At 36.1% G+C, this 26193-nt stretch overlaps 1 protein-coding gene across 11 annotated transcripts in view; it reads right to left on the bottom strand.

Annotated features, from left to right (window-relative positions):
• vav2 (vav 2 guanine nucleotide exchange factor) overlaps positions 1 to 26193 on the bottom strand; it is a 420418-nt gene that overhangs the window by 124480 nt on the left and 269745 nt on the right. For all 11 annotated transcript variants that reach the window (XM_030149393.1, XM_030149398.1, XM_030149402.1 and 8 more), the window contains exon 3: positions 24307 to 24365. In XM_030149393.1, coding sequence (XP_030005253.1) covers positions 24307 to 24365 — 59 coding nt within the window. The remainder of the gene's footprint in view (positions 1 to 24306; positions 24366 to 26193) is intronic.

Below are 26193 nucleotides of genomic sequence, written 5' to 3'. Positions count from 1 at the left end.
TGATGAGTATGAGATTTAAAATCGGTGATGAAGGACAAACGCTCGTGTTGTAGTCAAGACCGGCTGGACCAAGACCAAGACCCTGCCGAGTATGGAGGGTATCAAGACCAAGACCATGACACACTAAGGCGAGACCAAGACCAAAAACAGACTGGAGTTAGAATTGACATGACATGATGACTCATATCAGCTATGCTCCATGTTGTTTGTGTTGACCATGGCGTCATGTGCATCACAATAAGCGTCCGTGTGAAACACAACAGCAGAACCAATGTTCAGCAGCAGAGAAATTAAAGAATCAATCAATCAATCTTTATTTATATAGCACTTTTTTCATACAATAAAATGTAGCCCAATCACCAGTGCTGATACATACAAATAACAGCTCATAAAAAGACTGAACACTGGACGACCAGAAAGCAAAAGAGGAGGTGCTATCATGCTATAAAGAAACAAAACTTTGATTCAGGAATTGTATTCAAATATATTTTTTAATCGATTCGAGTCGATTACTATTACTTCAGCTCTAGTTCTTGGTGTAATGTTCAACATGAGTTTTTACCATTGCACTTCAGACCATAATCCTTTCCTTACTTTGACTTTATTTACCTTCTTGCAGGTGGCATCATTTAAAAAAAATATTACACATACTTAGAAAGAATAACTGGCAACAGCATTACATGGTTTTACCTGTGACTGTAAACAGCGACTAGAACAGACTCGTTCACTCATCCAGAATGAGCCTGACTGTCATTTCCATCCAGGCTGGTGTTAAAACTTAAAGCTGCTTTTTGACAGCAGAAAGAAAAGGTGGAAATCTGAAATGTACAGAAACCCGGAGGGAAAAGTCTGCAGGGGAAGATTATATGATATGATAGAACACTGCAGAACAGCTACTAAATCATCTTGTGGAGTCAGAAAAATAGGTTGCTGCTGGTGCTATGTTTTTATCAAGGGACTGATAAATATGTGAGAATGAACGTGTTCAGCTTCAGAAATATCAGCAGGGTTAGGAAAAGCTAGGAGAGGGTGTGGATAGTTTGGTTGTCAGACGGTTTTAGGCGCTCATAACACAGAGATATGATCATTATCCTGTCCTGCAGTGGACCTGACTCCACATGTCTATTATTAAATGAAAGTTACTAAAAAAGCACAATGTATGGGTCTATTGAAGGGGTCCGTTTTAGTCCAGGGGGCACACACAGCCCAATTAGATCTCAAAAACACTGGATAAGTAAAGTAATATCAAAACCTATAAATAATAACTACTTCTTTTTTCTTGTTTTAGTGGAAAAAGTAAAAGTCCAGTTCTAACAATATTATGCCTCAGGTTCTCATTTACACATGTACGTTAAAACTTGCAGACTGCCGTGGACATACAGATACATCTCAAAAAATTAGAATATCATGAAAAAGTTCAATATTTATAATTTTCTTTTTTTTTTTAGATGTACCTGTACAAATGCACAAAACATTTAGTAACAGGAAGAATACTGTTAAAATTTCATTTATTTTTCTTCAGAAATGTCAGGCTTTTCAAGGTTGGTTAGATTATTTGCTTTTTTTGTGAAAGGATAGTTTGTAAATGTAAACACTTTCATGATGTAATTTTACTTTTTTCACCCAAAAAACCCCTCACAAAAATTTGGAATTGTCATAATTTATAGGTTATTTTGCTCTTTTACTGGTCTGATCCACTTGAAGTTAAATTGGGCTGTATGTGACCCTTTAGATTTTTTTAAAATAATATTTTATTTTGCGGTTTTCAATTATATAAAACATACACACAAAAACAAAACAAAACAAAAAGGCTCAGATGTGTGAAACAACTGATCAATTAATTAACTAGTCAGTCCTTGTTCAATGAAAGAAAGAAAGAGGAGCAGAGGCTGGTACCCAGATATACTCCCTAGTCCAATTTAACTTCCTCCAAGTATGTGAGAAACGGAGTCCAAATATTTGAAAAAGTGTTCACAGAACAGGTCCTCAAAGACCTGAGCTTTTCCATCTGTATTAATGATAACATGTTATCGACCCACGCTTGAAAAGAAGGAGGATTTGGAGACTTCCATTCTTTTAATATCAGTCTCTTAGCGATTATCATTCCAAGTTCCAGTGGACGCTGTAATGTTGCAGGTATATTCCCGACAGTCTGAGAACAGCCAAAAATAGCAAGTCCTGGTTCAGGCTGAAGGGGTCTTTTATAGGCCCTGGAGAACCAGTCAAATATTTTAGACCAGATATCTGTCAATGAGGAACAGAACTAAAAGGAATGAGACAAGGTACCTTCTAACACTTTACACTTGTCACACATTGGGAGACTGAGGGATAAATCTTGTTCAGTCTGACTTTGGAATAGTGGAGATGGTGGACAGTCTTAAATTGGATCAGCTGATGCCTACTGTTTATAGAACAGAAATGAATTTTAGACAAACACTTGTCCCACATAGATTCAGTTAATTCAGTGCCGATCTCTTCTCTCCAAGCATCTCTTATTTTCACACTATCTGCTTCAACACATTCATCAAACAAGTGTACAAATTTTGAGATGAGATGTCTGGAAGAAGAAGGGCTCTTCAGCACATTATAGATCTCATGCTCTATAGGAAGACTTTTGTAACTTGGGATTTTGGATACGACATAATGTCTGACCTGTAAATACCGAAAAAAGTGTGAGTTGGACAGGTTGTATTGTCTCTTTAGTTGACTGAAAGATGCAAATTCACCATTGATGTACAAATTTTCAAGTGAAACCAAGCCCTTCTTCCTCCAGTCACCATAAGACTTATCATGCCAAGGGGGTAAAAGTGACCCTTTAGATTAAATGACTTTTACATCCTTGAGTGTTAACCCTTTAAGCACCAAAGTCACAATATTGTGACAAGCAACATTTCTGAATGACCTAGACCATAGCTCCAGATGGAGTTGTCAAATCTTGTTACCACCTCCCACCAATATACAGGGTGGGGAAGCAAAATTTACAATATTTTGAGGCAGGGATTGAAAGACAGTGTATGACCAATTAGTTTATTGAAAGTCATGAGAATTTATTTGCCACAAGAAAATTCACATAATAGAAAATGTTTTTATTCTATGTGTCCTCCTTCTTTCTCAATAACTGCCTTCACACGCTTCCTGAAACTTGCGCAAGTGTTCCTCAAATATTCGGGTGACAACTTCTCCCATTCTTCTTTAATAGTATCTTCCACACTTTCTCGTAATAGTTTTGCTCATAGTCATTCTCTTCTTTCCATTATAAACAGTCTTTATGGACACTCCAACTATTTTTGAAATCTCCTTTGGTGTGACGAGTGCATTCAGCAAATCACACACTCTTTGACGTTTGCTTTCCTGATTACTCATATGGGCAAAAGTTTCTGAAAAGGTATGGATCATAGTGTTAGGTATGATTATGACATCAATATATGTTTGGTTTCAAAACAGTTGACGTAGTGCCTGCTGAGAAAAAACAACTAAATGTTCATTGTAAATTTTGCTTCCCCACCCTGTATGTTGGACATGTGCCTCATCAATCCTAACACCATTTCACATCATGTTTCTGTTCAAAATGAAGAAGAAAATCAAATTTGAAAGGCATGGTCCTGAGCTGGTTTAGTAAGTAAGTAAGTAAAGTTGATTTAGTTTTACTTTTGATAGATGAGGACAGAGTTGGCTACTCTGCTGCTTGACTACAAAGCTACTAAAACTTACTGCATTTTGCGTTCTACTAATGTTTAAGTTCATTTATTTAAAGGATAAGGTGACAAAAAAACTGAAACGCGACAACTTCCATGTAAGTATGTTCAAAGTTCAATTTGACTAAAAATTACACGATCCAATATGGCCGCCACCCTGTGATGTCACAATATGTGAATTAGATGAGTAAATTGACTCCCATCATAAACTTTGGTTCGTACCCAATAGTTGTCTCTTTTACAGTATGAGTTTATCTCTAACCACTTCCAAGATACAGCTTTTTGAAATCTTGATATCAAAAGAGAATTGTTTTTTTTTTTGTGCCTAATGCAGTGTTTTTCAACCTTGGGGTCGGGACCCTATGTGGGGTCACTTGGAATTCAAATGGGGTCGCCTGAAATTTCTAGTAATTAATAAAAATTAAAATAAAAACTTACTAATAAAAAATATATGGTGAGTTGAGAGAGACAATCACAATCCATAAAAGACATGACAAACTGTGACATGACAAGACATGACAAATTTCTAGTAATTGATAAAAAATAAAAACTTAAAAAACAAAAAAAAAACTGTGAAGCTGAAACTGAAGCACTGTGGTACTGTTTATCTTTCAAATGTTCATTGTGGTCAGTTTCAGATGCTGCAGCTCTTTCATAATTCATAGTTTGAGTTCTTGTTTGTTCAGTATTAATTGTCAGCCTTGTAAATCCAAGCTGGACTGACTGTACATATCCTGACCAAGGAAAATAAAATTCTCACTTTGTGCAGTAATCTACACCTGGCTTTTCTGCCTCCGTCCATAATAATATACATTATATAGACTAAATGTCATCTAAAATTAACGCTTCTTTGCAACATATTATAGCAAACTATTACATGATCAAAAATAAATTCATTTTGAACAAATTTTGAATGTCTGGGGTCGCCAGAAATTTGTGATGTTAAAATGGGGTCACGAGCCAAAGAAGGTTGAGAACTACTGGCCTAAAGGGTTTATATCTAATATATAAGTCATCCCATGGGCCAGATTGGACCCTTTGACCTGCTGGTTTTGGCCCACAGGTCACATGTTTGACACCTTTGGTCTAATGTTTCCAGCTGTGTACAGTATATGTGCAGGTTCGCGGGTGAATCTGCATGACACGAGCATCTATGTAATTAAAACAGTCGTCACATCCATAGTGTCAGCCTTCAGGTTAATGAACGCTCTGTTCACAGTCAAAGGTCAGAGCGTCACCCCGAGGCCTGAACGCCAACACCAACAAAAAGAATCCTGCAAACTCAGCCTCGACGCTCGGAGTTCATTTACTTTGGTGAATTTCTTCCTGTTTAAGAGCTGTAACTTCATTAGAAAGTGGATTTTCCAAAGCTAATTACGAGTATTATTAAGGAACAATAATACAAAGACGCCTCATCTGATTTATGTTACTGTTTTAGTCCGTGTTATGAGCAGCGCAGAAGGTGGTTCCTCCAGAGCGCAATAACACACCCACATCTGATGGCCCCCTCCAATGAAATGTGCATTATATTATAAGTTATTAATGGAGTCCCACAGGGCAAAATTTAATTACACAGTACTTTGTGGAGAGACACGCTAGTATCTATCACCTCTGTGTTGTTTTGCGGAGCCAAGCATAGCCCAGCGCTGCCGTTTTCATTTCGCTTCAATGGTGCAACCAGGTATAATTTAACTATGTTTATAATTTCATCAGATCTCCTCTGATGACACGTCTCTTGGCCATTCAGCACTGCTCCAACTCATCGGCTTTCCTGCAAGCCACTTACTTTGTGTTGTGTTGTAGTAAAACTAGCGCTGAAAGATGTTTTATCTGTTATTTGTGGTAGTCCATTTCATGATTTTGTGTTTTTATGTGCTTTTATTTTAAATGTTTCTCTATTTTTTATGCGCAACTAATCAATGCTGTTGATTTCAGGCAGGAATTCAGCAAAGATGGTTCACATCACATTTATTTATGAAAAAGGGCTGCACAATTAATTGAATCATTGTTTTACAATATTAGTAATTAAAGTATTAACCTGTGAAGTAACAGGTTACAGTTTCAAAGGTCTGGATTTAAGAGGATTTACACTGACCTAATTGCAGGAATGAAAAAAAGGAAAATAAAATCATGAAATAAAATAAATATAGCCTCTATTGCATAATGATATCATGTGCAAAATGACAGTCATAATTTATAAATTTTAAGCCTTGTTTTTGGAAAAGCAAAGAAAAATAAGAAAATGCAGTAATTTCTGCCTTGGATTTAGTAAAGATGGCTGTTATTTACGTGGAAATGCATATATTTTCATTATTATGTATAATGAAATTATTATTATTATCTTCTTTTTTAAAAAAAATAAAATAAGGCTGCACAATTAACTGAATTATAATGTAATCCTATGCAATAATAGGTTACTGTTTAAAATGTCCAGGATTAGGAGGATTTAAGGTGATCGAATTGCAAAAATGGAAAAAAAAAAAAAAAAAAAAAAAAAAAAAAAAAAAAAAAAAATATATATATATATATATATATATATATATATATATATATATATATATTTAAATCAAAGTAACATAACCTCTATTGTACGGTGATATTTTGGATGAAGTCAAGCTGATCAGAGAGAGATTCTGTGTAAAACATACAAAATGATCAACTTTAAATTTTAAAGCATTGTTTTTTTGTTTTTTTTTAATGCTAGTTTGATATTCCAGAGTGTAAATGTGAGAATGAATGAATAATGGATCCACTGTACATGCTTTGAGTATGCGTTCATAGAAAGGTGCAATATAAATCTAATCCATTATTATTATTATTATTATTATTATTATTATTATTATTATTATTATTATTATATTTTATGTTTGACTCAAATCAAAATTCTAAATGGAATATTCCTTACAATAACCACAACATAAAAACGAAATGGCAAAAAAAAAACAAAACAGTAGTACAAAAAAAATAAAAACAACACAATCAAAGACAAATATCACGCAACGCAGTTGAGTCATATACATATGTTCTGGTCTTGTCACTGGGGGACATTTTATCTCATTGTTGACGTTCAGACTTAATGACTTCATTGTTTATTCCACTTCCATATCCTCATAAAGCCCTTTGTATAGGCAGAAAAAACGGAATATTTCACGTCCCTGAGTAATCAGTTGGATTGTTAGTGATATTTTTTCTGCAACTGATCAAACCAATTTTATATTTAGTTTTATTTTACCCTCATTTCTGTCCATTGTTTTACAGTGTTACTGGTTGTTATAGCTTCTGTTTTGGCCCTGATAAAACACATTTTTATGAAGGGTTTTTATCTTGATAATGTGTTGATCAGTATGTTTTGGATAACACTTAAAAGAAAATCATAATACAATTAAAATAAAAGAAATGGATTTAGATACAAGATTAAATACTCCAAACTGCAAAAATCTAAATCTTACCAAGTGTACTTTTTTCATTTCTAGTCAAAATATCTCATCACACTTAAAATAAGACACAATCACCTAAAGAGTAATTTTCAGTGAGATATAAAGAACTTATTTTTAGACAATAGATCTTTAAAATCTTATTTCAAAAAATCTTGCCTAGATAATTTTCACTTGTTCCACTGGCAGATTTTTTTTTTTTTTTGCTTAATTTAAGATTCTTTGCTTAATTAAAAAAAAAAAAAAAACACTTGGTGAGATTGAGATTTTTCCAGTGCAATGTCTCGTTCAATTTACCTTCAAATATTTTTTTAAGACTTTCTTTGTTTCTAATACTTAGCAATATTTTCTCAGTTGCCTTCGACAAATGGATTATTATTTATTTTCATGTTTATGTGTTTGCTGGTCTCTATTTGTGAGTAATTACTGCTTTATTCAGTGAAATGTTTGTGTTGCTGGGTCTTTTATTGTTTGATCTGAAGAACAATAATTTAAAAAAAAAATGTCATGGCACATCTTGGCCAAGGCGCTAATTAGTAAAAGATTTATAATCCCACCAAGACATTGTTCTTTAAACGAAATAGAACAATAAAACATGAACATTATTAAAAAGCATAAAGTATAATATTCCTACTGTACTTTATGAGTGATAAAGAACAACCTGCTCTTTACAGTTTCCTCATCATCTCTTTTGTCTTTCAATTTTCCATTCAACTTTCCATTTTTAATAAACCTCTGTCTGCATGTGATCCTGTCAAACGGCCCGTCCATCGTCTAACAGGACAAAGCTGCAATGAGACTATCCCATTGATCGGCCTTCGTCCAACAGTGTTTGTCATTAGGTGTGAACAAAGCAGCGGAAGCAGTTTCACGTCCCAGAGCAGAGGCTTTGTTTCTGCAGGGGTCAATAAATCGCTACAGCTAAAGCAACCATTGCACTTTGCCACTTATTGTGCCATGCCTGACCATAAAAAACCCTGATCCTCTGCTGTGTCTGGGGAGCGTGTGAAAACTACATACACTGTGTGGACAAAAGTATTGGGACACATTGAATGCCGGTGTTTCTTTTCTAACAGGGGTCTGGGATACAAAACAATAATGACAAATGTCATAATATACTTTTATATTGGGATAAAGACCACTGCATTAGTTAGTTTTGCTTAAATTTTCATCTTTGCTTCCAAAATGACTCAGAGATTGTTTTTACTTTATCCATGACTATGATTTTAAATGTTCTACCTCTACATTTCTAAAATATTTGTCATGCTCTGACTGAAAATAATAATTTTCTACCACAACTAACCATCTACTTTCTTCACATCTCACTTAACAAGAAAAATCTTCCATTAAACTTTAGGGAAATATTGATGTTTATATCTCAAATCAGCATGAACAGGACATCTTACAGCTGTAGCCATGACGTTCCCCCAATATTTTTGTCCATATAGTTTATAAACATCAGTATTTCCTTAAAGTTTAATGGGATGTGAAGAGAGTAGATGGTTAGTTGTGGTTGAAAATTATTTTTATGTTAGAGCATGAAAAATATTTAAGAAATTTAGAGGTAGAACATTTAAAATCATGGTCATGGATTAAAAAAAATCAATCAAAACAATATAAAATGACATTACATTAGTTTAGTTACATTAGTTTGGTGTAAATTGTTATCTTTGCTTCCAAAATGCCTCAAATGCCAAATTTCTCTTGATATTGATTGGTTGATTGATTGATTGATTGATTGATTGATTGATTGATTGATTGATTGATTGATTGATTGATTGACGAAGTAGAGGGTTAGTTGTCGTTCAAAATTACTATTTACGGTCAGAACATGAAAAATGTTTTTGAAATTTAGAGGTAGAACATTTAAAATCATAGTCATGGATAAAAAAAAAAAAAAATCAAACAATCAATCAATTAATGGGAGATTTTTCTTCCCAAGTGAAATGTGAAGAAAGTAGATGGTTAGTTGTGATAGAAAATTATTAGTTACAGTCAGAACATGAAAAATACTTTAAAAATTTATAAGCAGAACATTTAAAAATCATCGTCATGGATTAAAAAAGAAAATAATGTTCAAAGAAATTAAGTAAAAACAATCTCTGAGGTATTTTGGAAGCAAAGATAACAATTTAAACCATAACCAATGCAATGATATTTATCACAATATAAAACTATATTGTAACATTTATCATTACTGTTTTTTTTTTTTTATCCCAGACCACTGTTAGAAAAGAAACACCTGAATTCAACGTGTCCACATATTTTTGTCCATATAGTGTCTGAGTCTATACTTCTTTGCATGTATGAGTCACTTTCACAGTGTTTACGTGTTAAATGTAAAGCGTGGTTTCTAAGATTAGCACACGCGATGCATTCAGACAACGTGACTGAAAAATGAGTCGTGGCTGTGATGAGTGCGAACTAATGAGTGTGAGGTGATTCAGTGGCGTGAGGGGGCAGAAGATGCACACGAAGGGAGAAAACTGCCAGAGGATGGATCTGAATGTTTGTCCTGCTGTTTACTGCAGCCTCCCATCTGCTCAAAGCACAACCCCACCATGGGCGGTAACCGAGCAGTGAACGCATCACGGACAGATCTGCTCCTTCACCTTCCATGTTCTGGATCTTTAAGTGGTTCTGTGGAGGATTATTATCCCAAAGTCTCACCAGCAGGGGGAAGGAAGGTACCAGAACACAAAACCACCAACAAATCAACATCATGGATCCAACGACTGTATCACTCAATGAAGAAAGTATAAAAGTCATTGTTTACACACATCTGTATTATAGTATCACTCCATAGCAGAAAAAAAATCGCATTTTCATGAATGAAAACTTAACCCTTTCACGCATACCGGTCACTCCAGTGGACAGTTATTCTTCATCAGTTCCCTCTTATATTCATTGGTTTTGTTGTTTTAGTTCCATATCAGCCAACATAGTGGACACTTAAGGTTGTTTTATGCTTACTGCGTCAGCGAGCGCCGCGCGGCTTCACGCAGCCAATTGATTCATTTTCACAGCCATGCCCCTTCACGCGGCTCATTTTAAGCGGAAACTTTCCATTTCGCACACCTCAGAAAATTTGTAAGAGATGTGCAGACAACATTCAGGAGCTCCTGGTGGTAGAAGTACATATGTATGGGCACTTGTATGATTCGTCACACCGGGACCACTGCGACAGCCATGTGGTGAACAATTCATGGAGGGAAATTGCAGCTACACTCGGCAAAGAGGAGGAATGGGCAAAAAAAACCTGGAAAAACAATCAGGACAGATATGTGAAGGCAAAAAAGACTCCCAAAGGGAGAAGTGGTGACCCAGGGGAGAGCCCAAACGTCCCACGGATTCTGAGAGAGTTGAGCTGGCTCTGGAATTTTATTAAACACAGGCAAACAGACACAAATTTCCCTCCGGAGGAGGTAAGTTATGGCAATTTTCTTCTTCTCTAGTTTTTTACAGTAATAGACGTGCGTTTGTGGCACACTGCCCCCTGCAGTTTGGGAACAGATGCCGTGCGGAGCCGCCCAGAGTATAAAAGCACCACACGTACTCTCATGCCGACTCCCTGCGTCTATTTTCCACACGTCACCTTTGTGCAGCAAGCATAAACCAGCCTTTATGCACTATCCCGCAATACACTGACATTCAAACCATTACTGTAACTTTGCTGTTCTTGATAAACCTGATCTGCATGTTTGAGTGTAACTCGATTGCTAATTGTTAATAGACTGTGATTAACAGTTTTCTTAAACAAAATGTTTGGGTTTTTTTGCATTTTATCTCCATGAAGTGAGTAAGAACTAGCATTAGAGTGTGATCAAATGTGAGAAAGCATCAGATTAGCTGCATTTTTTTTTTTTTTTTTTAATTTCATAGTTTTCACACAGTATCACTTTCTGATATTGCATTTTAAATACATGTTTCTTTGCTTCAAAAATTAAACACATGGTGTCCAGCCGAGTGGACATTTTTGTAACACCATGAAAAATAGGTTCATAAAAAAAAAAAAATTCACTCACATTGTTTTGTTCAGGCCTAAAGAGGAATAAAAACACTCAGGAAAAAAAAATCTTGACTAAGGTTCTCAGAATTCATGCATCAAAGGGTTAAAAATGTGACATAACCAGTTGCAGCATCTACACTAATCATGTTAGCTTTGTACAGGGCAGCTTTACATGTTGTATTATCCCTTATGCTTTATTAAAGGATGGTCTACTCACCAGACCAGGGGTGTCCAATCCTGGTCCTCCAGGGCCGGTATCCTGCATGTTTTAGATCTTTCCCTTTTCCAGTACACCTGATGGTTGTTATCAGACTTTTGTAGAGCTAGATGAGAGGGTTATCAGTTGAATCAGGTGTGTTGGAAGAGGGATACATCTAAAACATGCAGGATACCAGCCCTCAAGGACCAGGATTGGACACCCCTGCACTAGACCACACTTTAATAAACTAGATCAGGGGTGTCAAACTTATTTTAGTTCAGGGCCACATTCAGCCCAATTTGATCTCCAGTGGGCTGGACCAGTAAAATAATAACAGTGAAAACAGATAAATTATATCACAATCAGGTTTTTGAAAAGAAATCGATTTATTTCCCTCAAGCAATTTTAGCTGCTGGCACCATATGATATTTAACGGTCTGTCACTTCTCGTCACTTGTGGTTTACAGTCATTTTCTCATCCCCACTCTACCTGGAAACATGGAGACTAAAGTTGGGAGAAAGCAGCAGAGTCCTGTTTGGGATTTATTTGAATACGACGGAGAAGAAGAGAAAAGATATGAAAAAACTAAAACTAAAACTAAGCATTTAGAAAATAATGAAAACTAATAAAAACATGCAAACCTGCTCTAAGAACTAATTAAAACTAACGGAATTAGAGAAAAAAAGTCCAAACTAAATAAAACTAAACTATAATGAAAAATCCAAAACTATTGTAACTTTGGTGCTGATTAGATGCAACTTTCATAAGAAAAAAAGAAAAGAAAATATATTGAATTGCAACCTAATTCTCTCAAGCTACAGTGAAAAAAGATTAAAAATAATTATAATGATAATAATATATGCTGACATCTGCTGCATTAAATGAATGCACTGTAAAACAAATACAGCCTCATTACAGAGGATGAGACAGAAAATAGGAAAACCAAACATTCACATATGCAGCATGTGTATTAGCATTTACCCATAATTCTAAGGCAGAATCTGGAGGATTAAAGGACTATCGCTGTCTAAACCCTCAGTAAACTTCCTCCTCATCTGCCCTCTTCTCGGGTCCTCGACAGGGGTCTCTCGCACTCAATGACCCTGATCCTCGGAGCCAGAGACTCATGCCGCAGGATCAGGGTCGAAGTGGGTCGCTGAAGCCCGGGTGGGTTGAAGGTCGGAGCGGGGGTTAGCCGAGGACAGCGCAGATAAGCAGAAGGAAAAAGGGGGTGGGGGTGGGGTGGGGGGGGTTGAATAACAAGACAGAGGATGATGCAGCTTATACTGAAGATAAGCTGTGAGAGACACAAGGTCATGTCATAGGAGCTGCCAGGAGATCAGAACACGAGGTCCCGACGCAGAAAGAGGATTTACAGTTTTAGACAAAAAGACTAACAAAGACAAAGGCCGCAGAAATGGACTTTCTCAGTTCTTTCTTCTTTCTTTTCAGTAAAAGAATCAGCGGAGCAAAAACTACAGTATATAAAAGCTCTTTTCTGAATTTATGTGAATTCATACCAGCGTTGACAATAAGAAAATCATAGTTGAATTACTGAAGTTAATCCAGGAAAGACTAGAAACATCACAGTTTTGATGATATAAAACTGGAGGTAACATTTACAGGAGCACCATGCACATATGTGTTTAATTTTTAAATTTTGTGTTATTGTGAAAATGTTTAAAAAAAAAAAAAAAAAAAAGAGAGAGAGAGAGAGAGAGAGAGAAAAAGTGTGTTAACAAGGCAAAGGAAGCTGAAACAATTGAATTATCAGTTTGTAAAAAGGGGTTGGGAGTCTATCAGTTATACTGTTTCCTCCTCCTTTTCGAGTAGGAAACAATTTTCCTTTCATCAAAAATTGTGTTTGTCCATGTTGGATTGCTTTTTGTTATCTGATGAGTATATGTGATCAAAATAAAACTAAACTAACTAACTAACTAACTAACTAACTAACTAACTAACTATATATATATATATATATATATATATATATATATATATATATATATATATATATATATATATATTCTTTTTTTTTTTTTTTTTTTTTACTAAAACCAAAGGACTTACTCACATTATTTTTGATACCCCTGTACCATGCCTTCACATGTTAGTGGCCAGTCTCCGACACCCCCGTGACCTTCTCGCAGCTTAATCAGTTCAGAAAATGAATGAATTGATATAACTTTAATGAATTTCAGGCAAACAGGAGCCTCACAAATGAATAATATACTCAGAAAATACCATTTTCGTTTGTAAGATACAAGAAAATAAATCAATATATTGCACTTTTTATTGCATGTTGATTTTGTTTTGTCTTGTGTTTGTGCGTCTATGTTGTTTCCGACTGTTTTGCACTTTAGTCCAAGACAAATTTCCCTTCAGGGACAATAAAGTTAATTTGAGTGATTGATTTAAGTTGTGCACCGGAACTTTCTTGCAGTATTTTGTAGTTTGGTCACTTTTTTTGATCACAAAGTCTGAAAGTTCGACAATTCAGATTCATTAGAGATGCAGCTTTACGCAAATACAGTATTTGGGCACTCCTTGAAAAAACAAAAAACAAAAACATAACTAGGTGATTTCTTTGTTTTAATTAAAAAGATATTATCTCAATTTTGGAATTTGGAAAAAAAATGTTACCAGCAACAAATATATATAGTTACTATTTATTTCAAAGCCTGAAAAATGGAAGAAATTAGATGAAGAACAGATGAAGAAGGAGAAAAAGTAGGTGAAGAAGAAAACTGGACATAAATAATAAAGTATAATAATAATCATGCTTTTCTTTTCCAAAAAACCCCCAAAAAACTAAACAAAAGAAAGCTCCTGGTAGGGGTGTAGGACATTTCAGATTCCCCAGAATTCTTGGGGCCACAGGAATGTTCTTCAAAGTTCTGGTAAATTTTCCTGGTTCCTGCTTTGGAAAAGGGGCTGTTTAAGCTGGCTGCACAACAGAACTAAAAGATGCGATCATGTGTCCTGTGTATCTGTGTATCTGTAAATGTGCATAGAGAAGCAGATTTGATGCTATTATCCATCCAAAGCGTGGGCGGTTCGCTGACACAGAGACAGAGACATGAACTATCAAAGGCTCAATACAGTCAACAGACAGTACAGACACAATCAATGCGCTTCAACAGGACGTCGATGGACATGCCCATGGCGATGGCACCAGGAGATGGAACAAAGTGAGCAGCTCTGGCCATTTTAACACTCGATGGATGCTCTGGGGTTTGTGCTTAAATAATGGAAGAGATCTGGCTTTACTGTCTGAGCGCCAAAAGCTTCACACTGAAATAAAACCTGAGTGAAATATGTTTGTGATGGTTTTTCAGAGACGTACATAGAAGGGTCTGAATCTGAAATGGCACTTTGCTGCTTGTTATCGAAAATGAAATTAGTAACAAAAAAAAAAAGACACGAGGTGACTCTTTGCTGATGCTTGAGTGCTTCGTTATTTTGTTTCTAATTCGGGGCATAATGAAGCATCCAGCTGAGGGTCGATGAAGGAGAAGACCATCTGTGCTCTTTGACAACGTGGTGTTCGAACACACGACTGAATGGCCTCGGTTCGAACATCCTGATAGGAGATTTGTGTCGTCTGTAGACAAGCCCTGAAGAATCATCTAAAATATTATAACATTCACACCTTGGTCAAATGAAATATCAGAATCAAAATCATCTTTATTAGACAAGAACGTAAACATCTATGCCTCAAGATACTGGATCATCCGCTATGTAAGTACCATAGTATTCTGTACAATACGCCTATAAACCTGGAGAAAATATTTCAGTCAAACAGGTTTCTTGGAATTATTATTATTATTATTATTATTCTAGCTGTAGAAGTGTCATAAAAGCTGCTGTGTGTCTGTACCTGTTACCTTTTTTAGTTCATATTTGTTCAGGTTATACAGATTTTATTGTTAACGGTGGTGTAAGAGATCTTAGAAAAACGGTTCGAGCAAACTACATTTTGAAAATACTCAATTCAAAAGTCCAAACCCCTTTCTTCAGACATCCCACCGAAGCCACGCCTCCAGAATACTGTCCCGCACAATGCTTGTTCTCGAGGGTTCATGAGCGCTGCACAGCAACAATTAACCTGGCTCCGTGCCCGATCCATGCATTCCTCATTCAGTCTCCTCCAACACCCCCGCTCTTACAGAACAGCCCCAGTTCATACCTATCTGACTAACGTTACATTTCCTACTGATTTATGTTAGTGACAAAACAGTTTGCCGGTGAACTTTCCATCCTAATATAACTAATATAGCCAAGCTCTGGCTCTGGCTTCGTTTCCTGTACAAGTGCTCCAAACCTCTGAGAACGCACGATTCATACACGAAGAGGGGTACGCACAGAGGGGGGAGGGGGGAGGGACAAATGGCAGTTGAGTTTGACAGACATATCACACATAATATCGAAGTGGCTATTGACACTGTACTGTGGCACGAAATATCAGTTTGTCTATTACCACAGAGCCAATCAGCACCCTCGTTATATCATGTCTAGACTGGTAACTTACCTCCTGAAAAGTACCAAAGCAATCAAATGGAGAATAGATCAGTGTGAGACAGAGTGGACATTTAGCACACTTGGTAACGTATTGGACTGCAACACGAAAGACCCGGATTTAATTCCCGGTTGGAGTGGCTTTTTTTTCCTATAGATTTTCAAACGTGGGGTGGTGGGGGGCACACAGCACCAGTAGGTAAATCTGACGTTGATATAAATCAGCCACTGGGACAACATTCAGGAGTACAGAAATCCACAGGACCACAGCACTCAACTGACACTGAACTGAAGTCACACAGTACACTACTGCATCTATCTAACATGTAGCTCCGCCCACTTTCTCCAGCCTTCAGAGCAAAGAACACCATAAAACAACTTATAGAACATTTAGAACAATAATTCCTATTCTATACTATATACTATCACTAATTTGTCATTTCTTCCATCAATTGCCACAGTACTGTGGTAGCAAAATGCACAAAAGAACAAAAGAATGCACTGAAGTATATGCCATATATCACCACACTACTGTGGCAACAGGAGGCGAGTGAGTAAAAAAAAAAAAAAACAAGAGGTGAATGACTTCATGTAACAGTATTGCTGATTGGCTCTAGTACCAATGCTAACATTTTATTGGTCTATAGCAATAGACAAACCCATATTTTGTGCCACAGTACTGTGGCAGTAGCCATTGCCTTATAATATAGATAAAGTTATTATGGGATGTTATTATCTTTGCTAAGTTGCTGTTTGTTCATCCACGGTTCAGACTAAACTGTGACAGTTCTGACCTTGTTTGTTTGATTCCAAACAGATCTTTAGTTCTGCTACTGACAACACAAACTGAACATAAAACAGAGGTGACTTGTGGTTTTACTGTGGCTGTTTTCAGGCTAAAAACAGAGCTAAGCTAACAGAGCTATAATGTAAACTATCAGCTGATGCAACATGTGAAGATTATAAAACAGTGTTATTTTATGGCTATGAGTCTTAGTTTGAAGAACACAACTTGGTGATATCATAGCACAGATGTGTGTAAACAATCTGTGTGTTTACATGACAACTTTTATTCCTAGTTTAAACTGATTAAAGGTTAGATCCTATTTCAGATGCTCATGTTAACACCTTACTGCAGTTGAAAAAGAAAAGTTTGGATTAAATTTAAATGCAATTAAAGTCACTGGTTTAATCCCCTTTTAATGCTGAACTAAATTCTTCCTCGGACATGTAAACCCTTTATTCCGTTTGGACTTTATTCCTGCTATTCTGCACATGCTCATTGTCTTGTCCTGTCACGATGACGCACACATTCTGCGCTGGCTGAAGAATATGCAATGCAGGCTAGTCAACCCAAACCATTCCAGTGGGCTATTCTGATGGGATCTACCAGCCTCTAAAACCCTGAAGGAAGAGTTCACCACTTGTTTTTTATTAATTCATTTGTCGTGCACTGAGTTCGATAAGTGGGCAAATCAGTTTGCACTGCAGTGCACCGATTGCCTTGTTCTCGCAGCCCTTCCGTTAGCTTAGCTTACCCTAGCTTAGCATAATCACTTCATTCCTCTGGTCAGACATAGCCAGGCTTTTATAGGTGATTTGTAGTATGTTATGAGTGATTTTGTGAAATTCAATTCTCCCTAATCATTCCTTTAGTCCGGTGGGGTCAATATGATCACAAATTGAGGCTCAAATCATGGCGATGTGACTTACTACAGTCAGAAAATCTTGGGAAATAAGAACTAATGCAAAGCTAAAACGGTAAAGCAAAGCTAATTTAGTTCATGCATCCCTTCCAACAAAATGATTTTCCAACTTCCATCAACACAACAAACTATGATTGTATGAGTGCAGTAAGTTGTGGATCTAAAGAAATAATTAGGGAGAGTCAGATTTCAGAAAATCACTTACAAAAGACAACAAATCACCTTTAAAAAACTGGCTATGTGTGACCATGGAAATGCAGTGACTATGCTAAGCTAAGCTAACAGAAGGGCTGCGAGAACCGAATAAATGTTTTTCATGTAAACCTTTATTCGAGTTTAACATTTCCATGTAAACAGAAGAGAAAGTATTTTAGTTCTGGATTAATTTCTTCTGGAAAAATAAATCAGATTTAAAAAACATCATGTAACCGTACCCAATGAGGTTTATACTGTATTCAGTGGGTGATAAGGTCTGTGGATACATATTGGTTGTATAAGTAACTTGTGTGTGATTTAGTATGATCTGTTAGATTTTGACACAGTCTTGGCCTTGAAAGGGTTACAAATACTGACATGTCTCTGCAAAACACACTATAAAGGTCAGGTCAAAGTCAGTGTATAAATCGCCCTCTGACAGGATGAGCACTATTTTTTTTTTTTTTGTAATTATTTTTTTTTTTATGTATAGTATGGACTGAATGAGTAATGTCCGTTGTCAAGCCGGTGCACAGTTGATGGGCCTTTGAAGCAACACAGAAGTGACAAGTCCTTGGACTCCCGAGTGCAGCTAACCTCGCCCTGAGCATCACCATGATATGTGGACCGGGACCTTTTAAAAGGCCAACCGGGGTCACAGAACATTGTGTCATATGTAAGTGCTCCGATAAGGGCAGCATCCACTTCATATCGTATCATATGTATAGTTCATGGCCTCAGACCTTATTACACTGAGACATGTCATCCATAGTGGAGGCAGAAAAAAAACAACATATGACTGATATTGAAAAAAATGTAAAGTGAAAAATTTAATAAATTTAAAACACACAATGAAAATGGTGTAAGAGATGCAGCAATATGACCATGACAAAAAGTAAAAGATGTTAAAAAGAATGAAAAACACAAAAGTACATGATGCTACAAGATGAAAATTAATTAAAAGTTATAACAAGATGAAAATGACAGAAAGGTGAAGGATGCAACATAATAAAAATCCCAAATGTAAAAGACACAGTAAGATCAAACTGGTGTGAATGTTAAAAGATGAAATGTAAAAAATGCAACAAGATAAAAATGACACAAAGGCAAAAGATGCAAGGACACAATTAAAATGGCAAGTGTGAAAAAAAAAAAAAAACACGATTAAAATGATCCAAAACATACAAAAATTGCATTTAATATGTAACAAGGCATAAAAGATGTTAAATGATGCAGAAAAAGAGCATGATCGTCTAGATTTCAGTCACACATGGTCTTTGTTTATCCCCAAGGTTTATCTTATTTTTGTCACTACTTCCTGTAGTGACTGTCTGCCTTTCAAAATAAAAGTACACACAGAAAAACTGAGGATTATGCTGTAAAAGCTTGTTAATCTCATTCAATATGTTCATTATCACTGGGTGCTTAAGGTTTGCTTAAATTCTTTCCTAATTTCACACACTTCTTAAGTAACAGTGAAACTCGATTTAGTAATTATTTAAATGGACTCATTAGACGAAGGGGGGAGATGGAGAGATTAGGGGCTTTGTTTTTGGAAATCCAAGGCAAAAAGAGTAGAAAATAATTGAATTAATTATGGTTATTCTTAAAAAAAAATGTATATAGTCTTAAAAACTATTTATAGTTTTTGTCAATTGCATGATAAAAAAGATGATGGATGGATGGATGGATGGATGGATGGATGGATGGATGGATGGATGGATGGATGGATGGATGGACAGACGGACGGATGATGGACAGACGGATGGATGGATGGATGGATGGATGGATGGATGGACAGAGACAGATGTATAGATGGATGGATGGACAGACGGATGGATGGACAGACAGACGGATGGATGGATGGATGGACGGACAGAGACAGATGTATAGATGGATGGATGGATGGATGGATGACGGACGGATGGATAGATGATGAACAGACGGACGGACGGACGGATGGATGGATAGACGGACGGACAGATGGATGGACGGATGGATGATGAACAGACAGACGGATGGACGGATGGATGGATGGATGGACAGAGACAGAAGTATGGATGGATGGATGGATGGATAGATGGATGATAGATGGATGAATGGATGGATAGACGGACAGACAGATGGACGGATGGATGGATGGATGGACTAACGGGTATATAGACGGACGGACGGACGGACAGATGATAGATAGATAGATAGATAGATAGATAGATAGATAGATAGATAGATAGATAGATAGATAGATAGATAGATAGATAGATAGATAGATAGATAGATAGATAGATAGATAGATAGATAGATAGATAGATAGATAGATCGGTTCAGTCATTTCATGTGTGACACACATATACATGTCCAGTAAAACACAGTCCTATGAAGTGTTTAATAACCTGATCAATATGTTCTTGTTCAGGCCAGGAGCCAAATGTGACCTTCCTTAGCGCTTCATTGATCCCTGAAAGGCAGTTGTGTTTTTACCTCCAAACCTCGGAGGAGAAGAAGGGTTTAGTGAAGGACACAGTACATCCTTCAGCCACAGCCTCTAAAAACATACCAAACCTCTAAACAAAGTCTGTGTTTAACAGTGAAACCACCCATCAGCAGATTCATTTCACTTTTAATTTCACTATATTTACATGAACTGCTCTTGGTTGTTTGATTCATTTCCTTTCCATTTTATTTGCTTCATTTATCCTTAATGATTCTATTGTTTGACTGAATATCTTCCTATTGTTTTCATTTCCATTGTTTTATCCAACATTATATGGTAATTCCTTCCATTAGTCTTTAAGTTTTTTCTCTGAATTATTTTTTATCGCCATTGTTTCTTAGCTATAGTGTAAAAAGGGCTTTAAATTAAACAGAACAGAACAAGTTTTCATGTTTTTCAGTTACAAAACAGGTCTGGAGGTTAAAAAAAAATAACATTAAACTATTAAAACGCTTACTCAACAGACAAAGTTAACCCTTAAACACCTCCGTATGACTTTTTCACCCCACATTAACCTTTTTTTAGTGCTTTATCCCCATTTATTTTTACATTATCCTCTGTATTTTGTATTTTTCAGTGATAATCTGGTCATTTCACACATTTTATTAACTGATCATGTAGATTTGTGGTGTTACTACCATACTGTAGTCGGTGACTGAGCCAATCCAGTTCACCAAAACTATCCCAGCACATGATGGTATCCATGGCAATGACAGGAAGTGGGTGTGGCCACCAACACCTCATCTGCATTTAACATGAAAACTGGTGATAGTATATGTGAGATATTTTGTGAGACTCAACATATACATTTGTGCAGACATGTGAGACCCCTCCCCTTTAATATAATACACTTAAACACCAGAGGGTCTTGGGGGCCAGAGGTAACTTCTAAACCACTAAACCACTTGTTCAGGACCAGGCTGGGACCACTTCATCTAAACGGTCTGTAAACTACACATTAAAGTTCAATTCACATGAACTTAAAGCTACAAACACCTAGATATTCAATAATATTAGGTGTTTTTCATAAATGTATTGGTAGTCTAGTGTATAGAATGTATGTGTTGTCTATTTCTGCATCATTTTTCACTCTCTATACTACTTAAAATGATTTTTTTTTTTTTTGATAGTTCTTCATTTTCTTGCTCTTGAAAAGTACAATTTTTCATTTTATTTTGTTCAGTTGCCTGTATTCATAGTAACACTTGCTGTTCAGTATATACTTGTACTACAAAACTTGAGTTAATTTCATTTTTGTGCATCCTCATACTGTACTTTTTACACTACTGGAACTACAATCTATTAACAAGACAAAGACCAAATCAAAATGAAGCTGTAATTTGTTTTAGTTTATGTTGAATTTTGGATAGCAGTTCTTCAATTTCTTGCCCTTAAAAAGTGATAACTTTTGTTTTATTTCAGTTAATGGAAATACTTTTGTACACTTTTTTTTTTTTCCTGTACATTTTTGTTCAGTTGCATGTATTCATACTAATACTTATTATTCAGGGTAATGCTTGTATCCAAATTAGAGGTCATTTATTTATGTATTTCTATTTTGTGCATCCTCATACTGTACTTCTACACCACTAGAACTTATTTTATGACATGTATATATCATAAAATGTCTTGCAACTTCAGCTGTTTTGCAAACCACAATTTTGTCCATCTATTATCGAAACAAAAACCAAATCAAAATGAAGGTGATTTTACCTGTGATTTATTTTAGTTTGTGTTGTATTTTTGGCATCAGTTCACTTCAATTTGTTGGTCTTAAAAAGTGATAACGTTTGTTTTATTTCAGTTAATGGAAATACTTTTATACTCGTACTTGTATGCTTAGTTTGTGCTTAGTCACATGTATTAATACTAATACTACAAATATGAGGTCATTTGTTGAAGGATTTCAATTCTGTGCATCCTAATACTGTAGCTGGTTAAGTTTTTTTTTGTGTGTTTCCTGAAAAATCTGAAAGAAAACAACAATTAAGTTGAAAGCGATGATATTTAAATATCATAACATATCTGACAGCTTTAGTTATTTTGCAGATTAAAGTCTCTTCCATCTATTATCAAGACAAAGACCAAATCAAAATGAAGCTGAATTTTGCATTCAGTGTATTTTAGTTTGTGTTGAATTTTTGATAGCATTTTCTTCGTCTAAAAAAGTGATTTTTTTTTTATTATTATTATTTCAGTTAACGAACTTGTATGCTTAATTTTTGTTCAGTTACATGTATTCATACTAACATTTGCTCTTTGGTATATACTTGTACGTCTAATTTGAGGTCATTTACTTGCCCATTTCTATTTTGTGCATCCTTATACTGTACTTCTACACTGCTAGAGTGTATTTTATGACGTGTATATCATAAAATTTCTGGCAACTTTAGTTATTTTGCAGACTAATACTGGCTATTCAGTCTATACTTGATGTACTACAGTATGTAAATTTGAGGTCATTAACTTGAGTATTTTGATTCTGTGTATCCTCATACTGTAACTCAGGGGTGTCAAACTCATTTTAGTTCAGGGGCCACATTCACCCCAATAAGAACTCAAGTGGGCCAGACCAGAAATAATAACAGTGACAAAAGTAAAATTAAATTTCAGTGTTTACATCTTTAAAGTTTCCTTAAAAATCTGACTTGAAATGTCTTAAGAAAAACAGGTGCAATTGTAACAATATTCTGCCTCAGTTTATCACTTACACATGTGCATTACAACTTACTTTACAATTACAAAAACACAAAATATTTACTAACAGGCAAAATATTTGTAAAATTGCACTTAAATCTCTTAAGACATTTCAGATTGTTCATATTTATTCAGGTTATTCACATTTTTTGAAAAAGGAAAGTTTGTCGATGTAAACATTTTCTTGTAATTTTACTTTTTTTACACTAAAGCAACGAGAACATTTGCGGTTGTCATTATTTATAGGTTACTATGATAGTATTTTACTGGATTGATCCACTTGAGATTATATTTGTCTGTATGTGGAGCCTGAATTAAAATGATTTTGACAACATTGATTGTTTATATCTTCAGTGTAATTTTTGCATTTCACAAATTCATCCCAAGAGCTGGACTGGACCCTTTGGAGGGCTGGATTTGGCCCCCGGGCCGCGTGTTTGACACCTGTGCTGTAACTGGTCAAGTTTTTTGTGTTTAATGGAAAATGTGAAAGAAAATGACAGTTAAAGATTACAGATTACAGATTCTTCCATCTATTATCAAGACAAAGACCAAATCAAAATGCAGCTGATTTAACCTGTAATTTGTTTTAGTTTGTGTTGCATTGTCGATAACGCGGTATTTCATGTCAGATTCGACATCCTTTTCGTCCTCTTACCTGTATTCTTAGTTTTCATTAAGCATAATACCCCTGCTCCGGAGTGTGACTCACTCTGAGGTCAAATGAACATTGATTTCAACACCTCGCAGCAGAGCGGTCAGTGCGGACAGGCTGCGAATTCATCCGCCGTCAGCAGGTTGTGTTGTCTTTATTAATGCTAGGGGGCCCTGCTCTGTCCCTGTCCCTCTTTTCCTGGCATGGCTCCTAATGGGCATGCTCCATCAACTCATTACTCCGAAGCATAAAATGGCTTTTTATGTGGAGCCTGTGAGCCACCGAGCACTGAGCAGACTGAACAAATGAAGGGAAATCACAAACCCATCCCCGGTCTGATGAAAGGGTGTGAAGGATCGAGTCGGCGTCGCCATTATCTAAGAAAAATGACCCCCTGCGTACATTGTAATATTCAGTAATACTTCATGTCAACAGTAGGTAGTGCCGTTTGAGTGACAGATGAAAATGCATTAAGGGTTATGTTGTGCTCTGCCAGATAACAGTGGTTAAAAGCTGCAGCTAATTGCCGAAAATGTAAATTGAGTAAATGAGCTGCAGATGTTAATAACCACCTCTATCTCAATAAAAGCGTACATAAATGTGGAATGCGTTCATCCAAATGGTTTCTTTGACACCGACACTTAAGTGCTGTTGCTCTTTAAAAAGATTCATGAGGGTATGGGGAGAAAAACGAGACAAATACCTGATTCCTTTTATCTGTGCGATGCTGTGGTGGGAGATCCTCGACAGAGCAGAGATGACCTGAAATAAACACAGATAAACACTGTCAACATTCTGGGTTCGGTCTTAAATGCACAATTCTTCACTGCTGATGCAATAACAAAACATCTGCCGTGAAAGCGCTATTATCTGCTGCAGAAAATCAAGGGTTGACTATAGAACATCACTGGCATGTTTCTTAGCAACCCCTCTGAGGCAAACACAACGCAGGGCACAAAGTTAATGGTAACAACCAAAAAAACATGTGGTGCACAGTCACGGATGGACGCCGCTTTGTTTGATTCCCCGGGCACGTACTTGTACACATGTATTCAGCTGCACAAGCTAATATTTGCAGAATATTGACTTGTATTTTGTTTTCTGTTGTGGTGAAATGTACTCATGCGCAGCAAATTTAAGGTGCCACTTCACATAAGTGCATCGATTTTTTTCAGCTCCTTAAAAAAAAAAAAATCAAACTTCTTACTCAAACAGTGTGTGTCTGGCTTCAGTTATTTTGCAGATTATCCTTTTTCATCAACTTTTCATCCCCAAATGTGTTGATTTTGAAGGACTAAGTCTTCTACAGATTGAGAAAATTCTCCTTGAGCGAAATTAACCTCCTAAGACCAAGCTATGGGTTTTCTGTCCACATTTGTGGACAAGAGTTTCACAACTTTATACAAAAAGAAAAAGAAAAGATAACTGTCTGCCACAAAGGACATTCCATAAATTTTTAAAAACTAAATCTGAAAAAACTGTTGCCTCATGTTTCCAATATAGGCACTTATTGAATAAAAAACAAAAAAAGCTTGTACTTTGCTGATATTTCCTGGGTCTTAGGAGATTAAAACCCTTGTGGATTTGCTGGTTATAAATGCACTGTCACATTGAAAACAGGCCTGTTTTTCAGAACTTATGAAAACGTGACTTTTTCGATGTCAGAACCAATGTATATTTTACAGACTATTTGTGGTCAATGTGACATCATGAAATCACGTAAATATACACACCACTTTTAACTGGCGTGTTATCTGTACACATTATAAGCTTTCCGCGTGTATGTTCACACCACGTTAAATACCACGCAATAAGGGTTAGGGGTTAGGGCAGTGGTTTTCAACCTTGGGGTCGGGACCCCACATGGGGTCACCTGGAATTCAAATGGGGTCACCTGAAATTTCTAGTAATTGATAAAAATAAAAAATAAAAAATAAAAACTGTGTAGCTGAAACTGAAGCACTGTGGTACTGTTTATCTTTCAAGTGTTCATTGTGGTCAGTTTCAGATGCTGCAGCTCTTTCATAATTCATAGTTTGAGTTCTTGTTTGTTCACTATTAATTGTCAGCCTTGTAAATCCAAGCTGGACTGACTGTACATATCCTGACCAAGGAAAATAAAATTCTCACTTTGTGCAGTAATCTACACCTGGCTTTTCTGCCTCCGTCCATAATCATATACATTATATCACCTAACTGTCATCTGACATTAACATTTATTTGCAAAATATTTGAACAAAAAAAAGTCTCCATTTTGAATGTCTGGGGTTGCCAAAAATTTGTGATGTTAAAATGGGGTCACGAGCCAAAAAGATTGGGAACCACTGGGTTAGGGTTAGCGGTCACGGATATGTGAACCAGAGATCTTGGCGTAAATTGACACGCAATCAAATGGATAACCCCAAAAAGGACAAAAATGCGTACATATAGCACGCCAAATGCCACAAGAACTGGCATGACATACAACACGATTTCATGAGATCAGTCTACAGTAGTGGTAGAACTTCACTTCCATGGCAACAGATAGTGACTAATATAGACAAAAAAAATAAGCGCTCAGAAAGTGAAACATAAGTTTATGAAATCTTTA

Source organism: Sphaeramia orbicularis, chromosome 12 (assembly GCF_902148855.1).
Source record: "Sphaeramia orbicularis chromosome 12, fSphaOr1.1, whole genome shotgun sequence".
Taxonomy (NCBI): domain Eukaryota; kingdom Metazoa; phylum Chordata; class Actinopteri; order Kurtiformes; family Apogonidae; genus Sphaeramia; species Sphaeramia orbicularis.
This window is presented reverse-complemented; position numbering and strand designations above follow the sequence as displayed.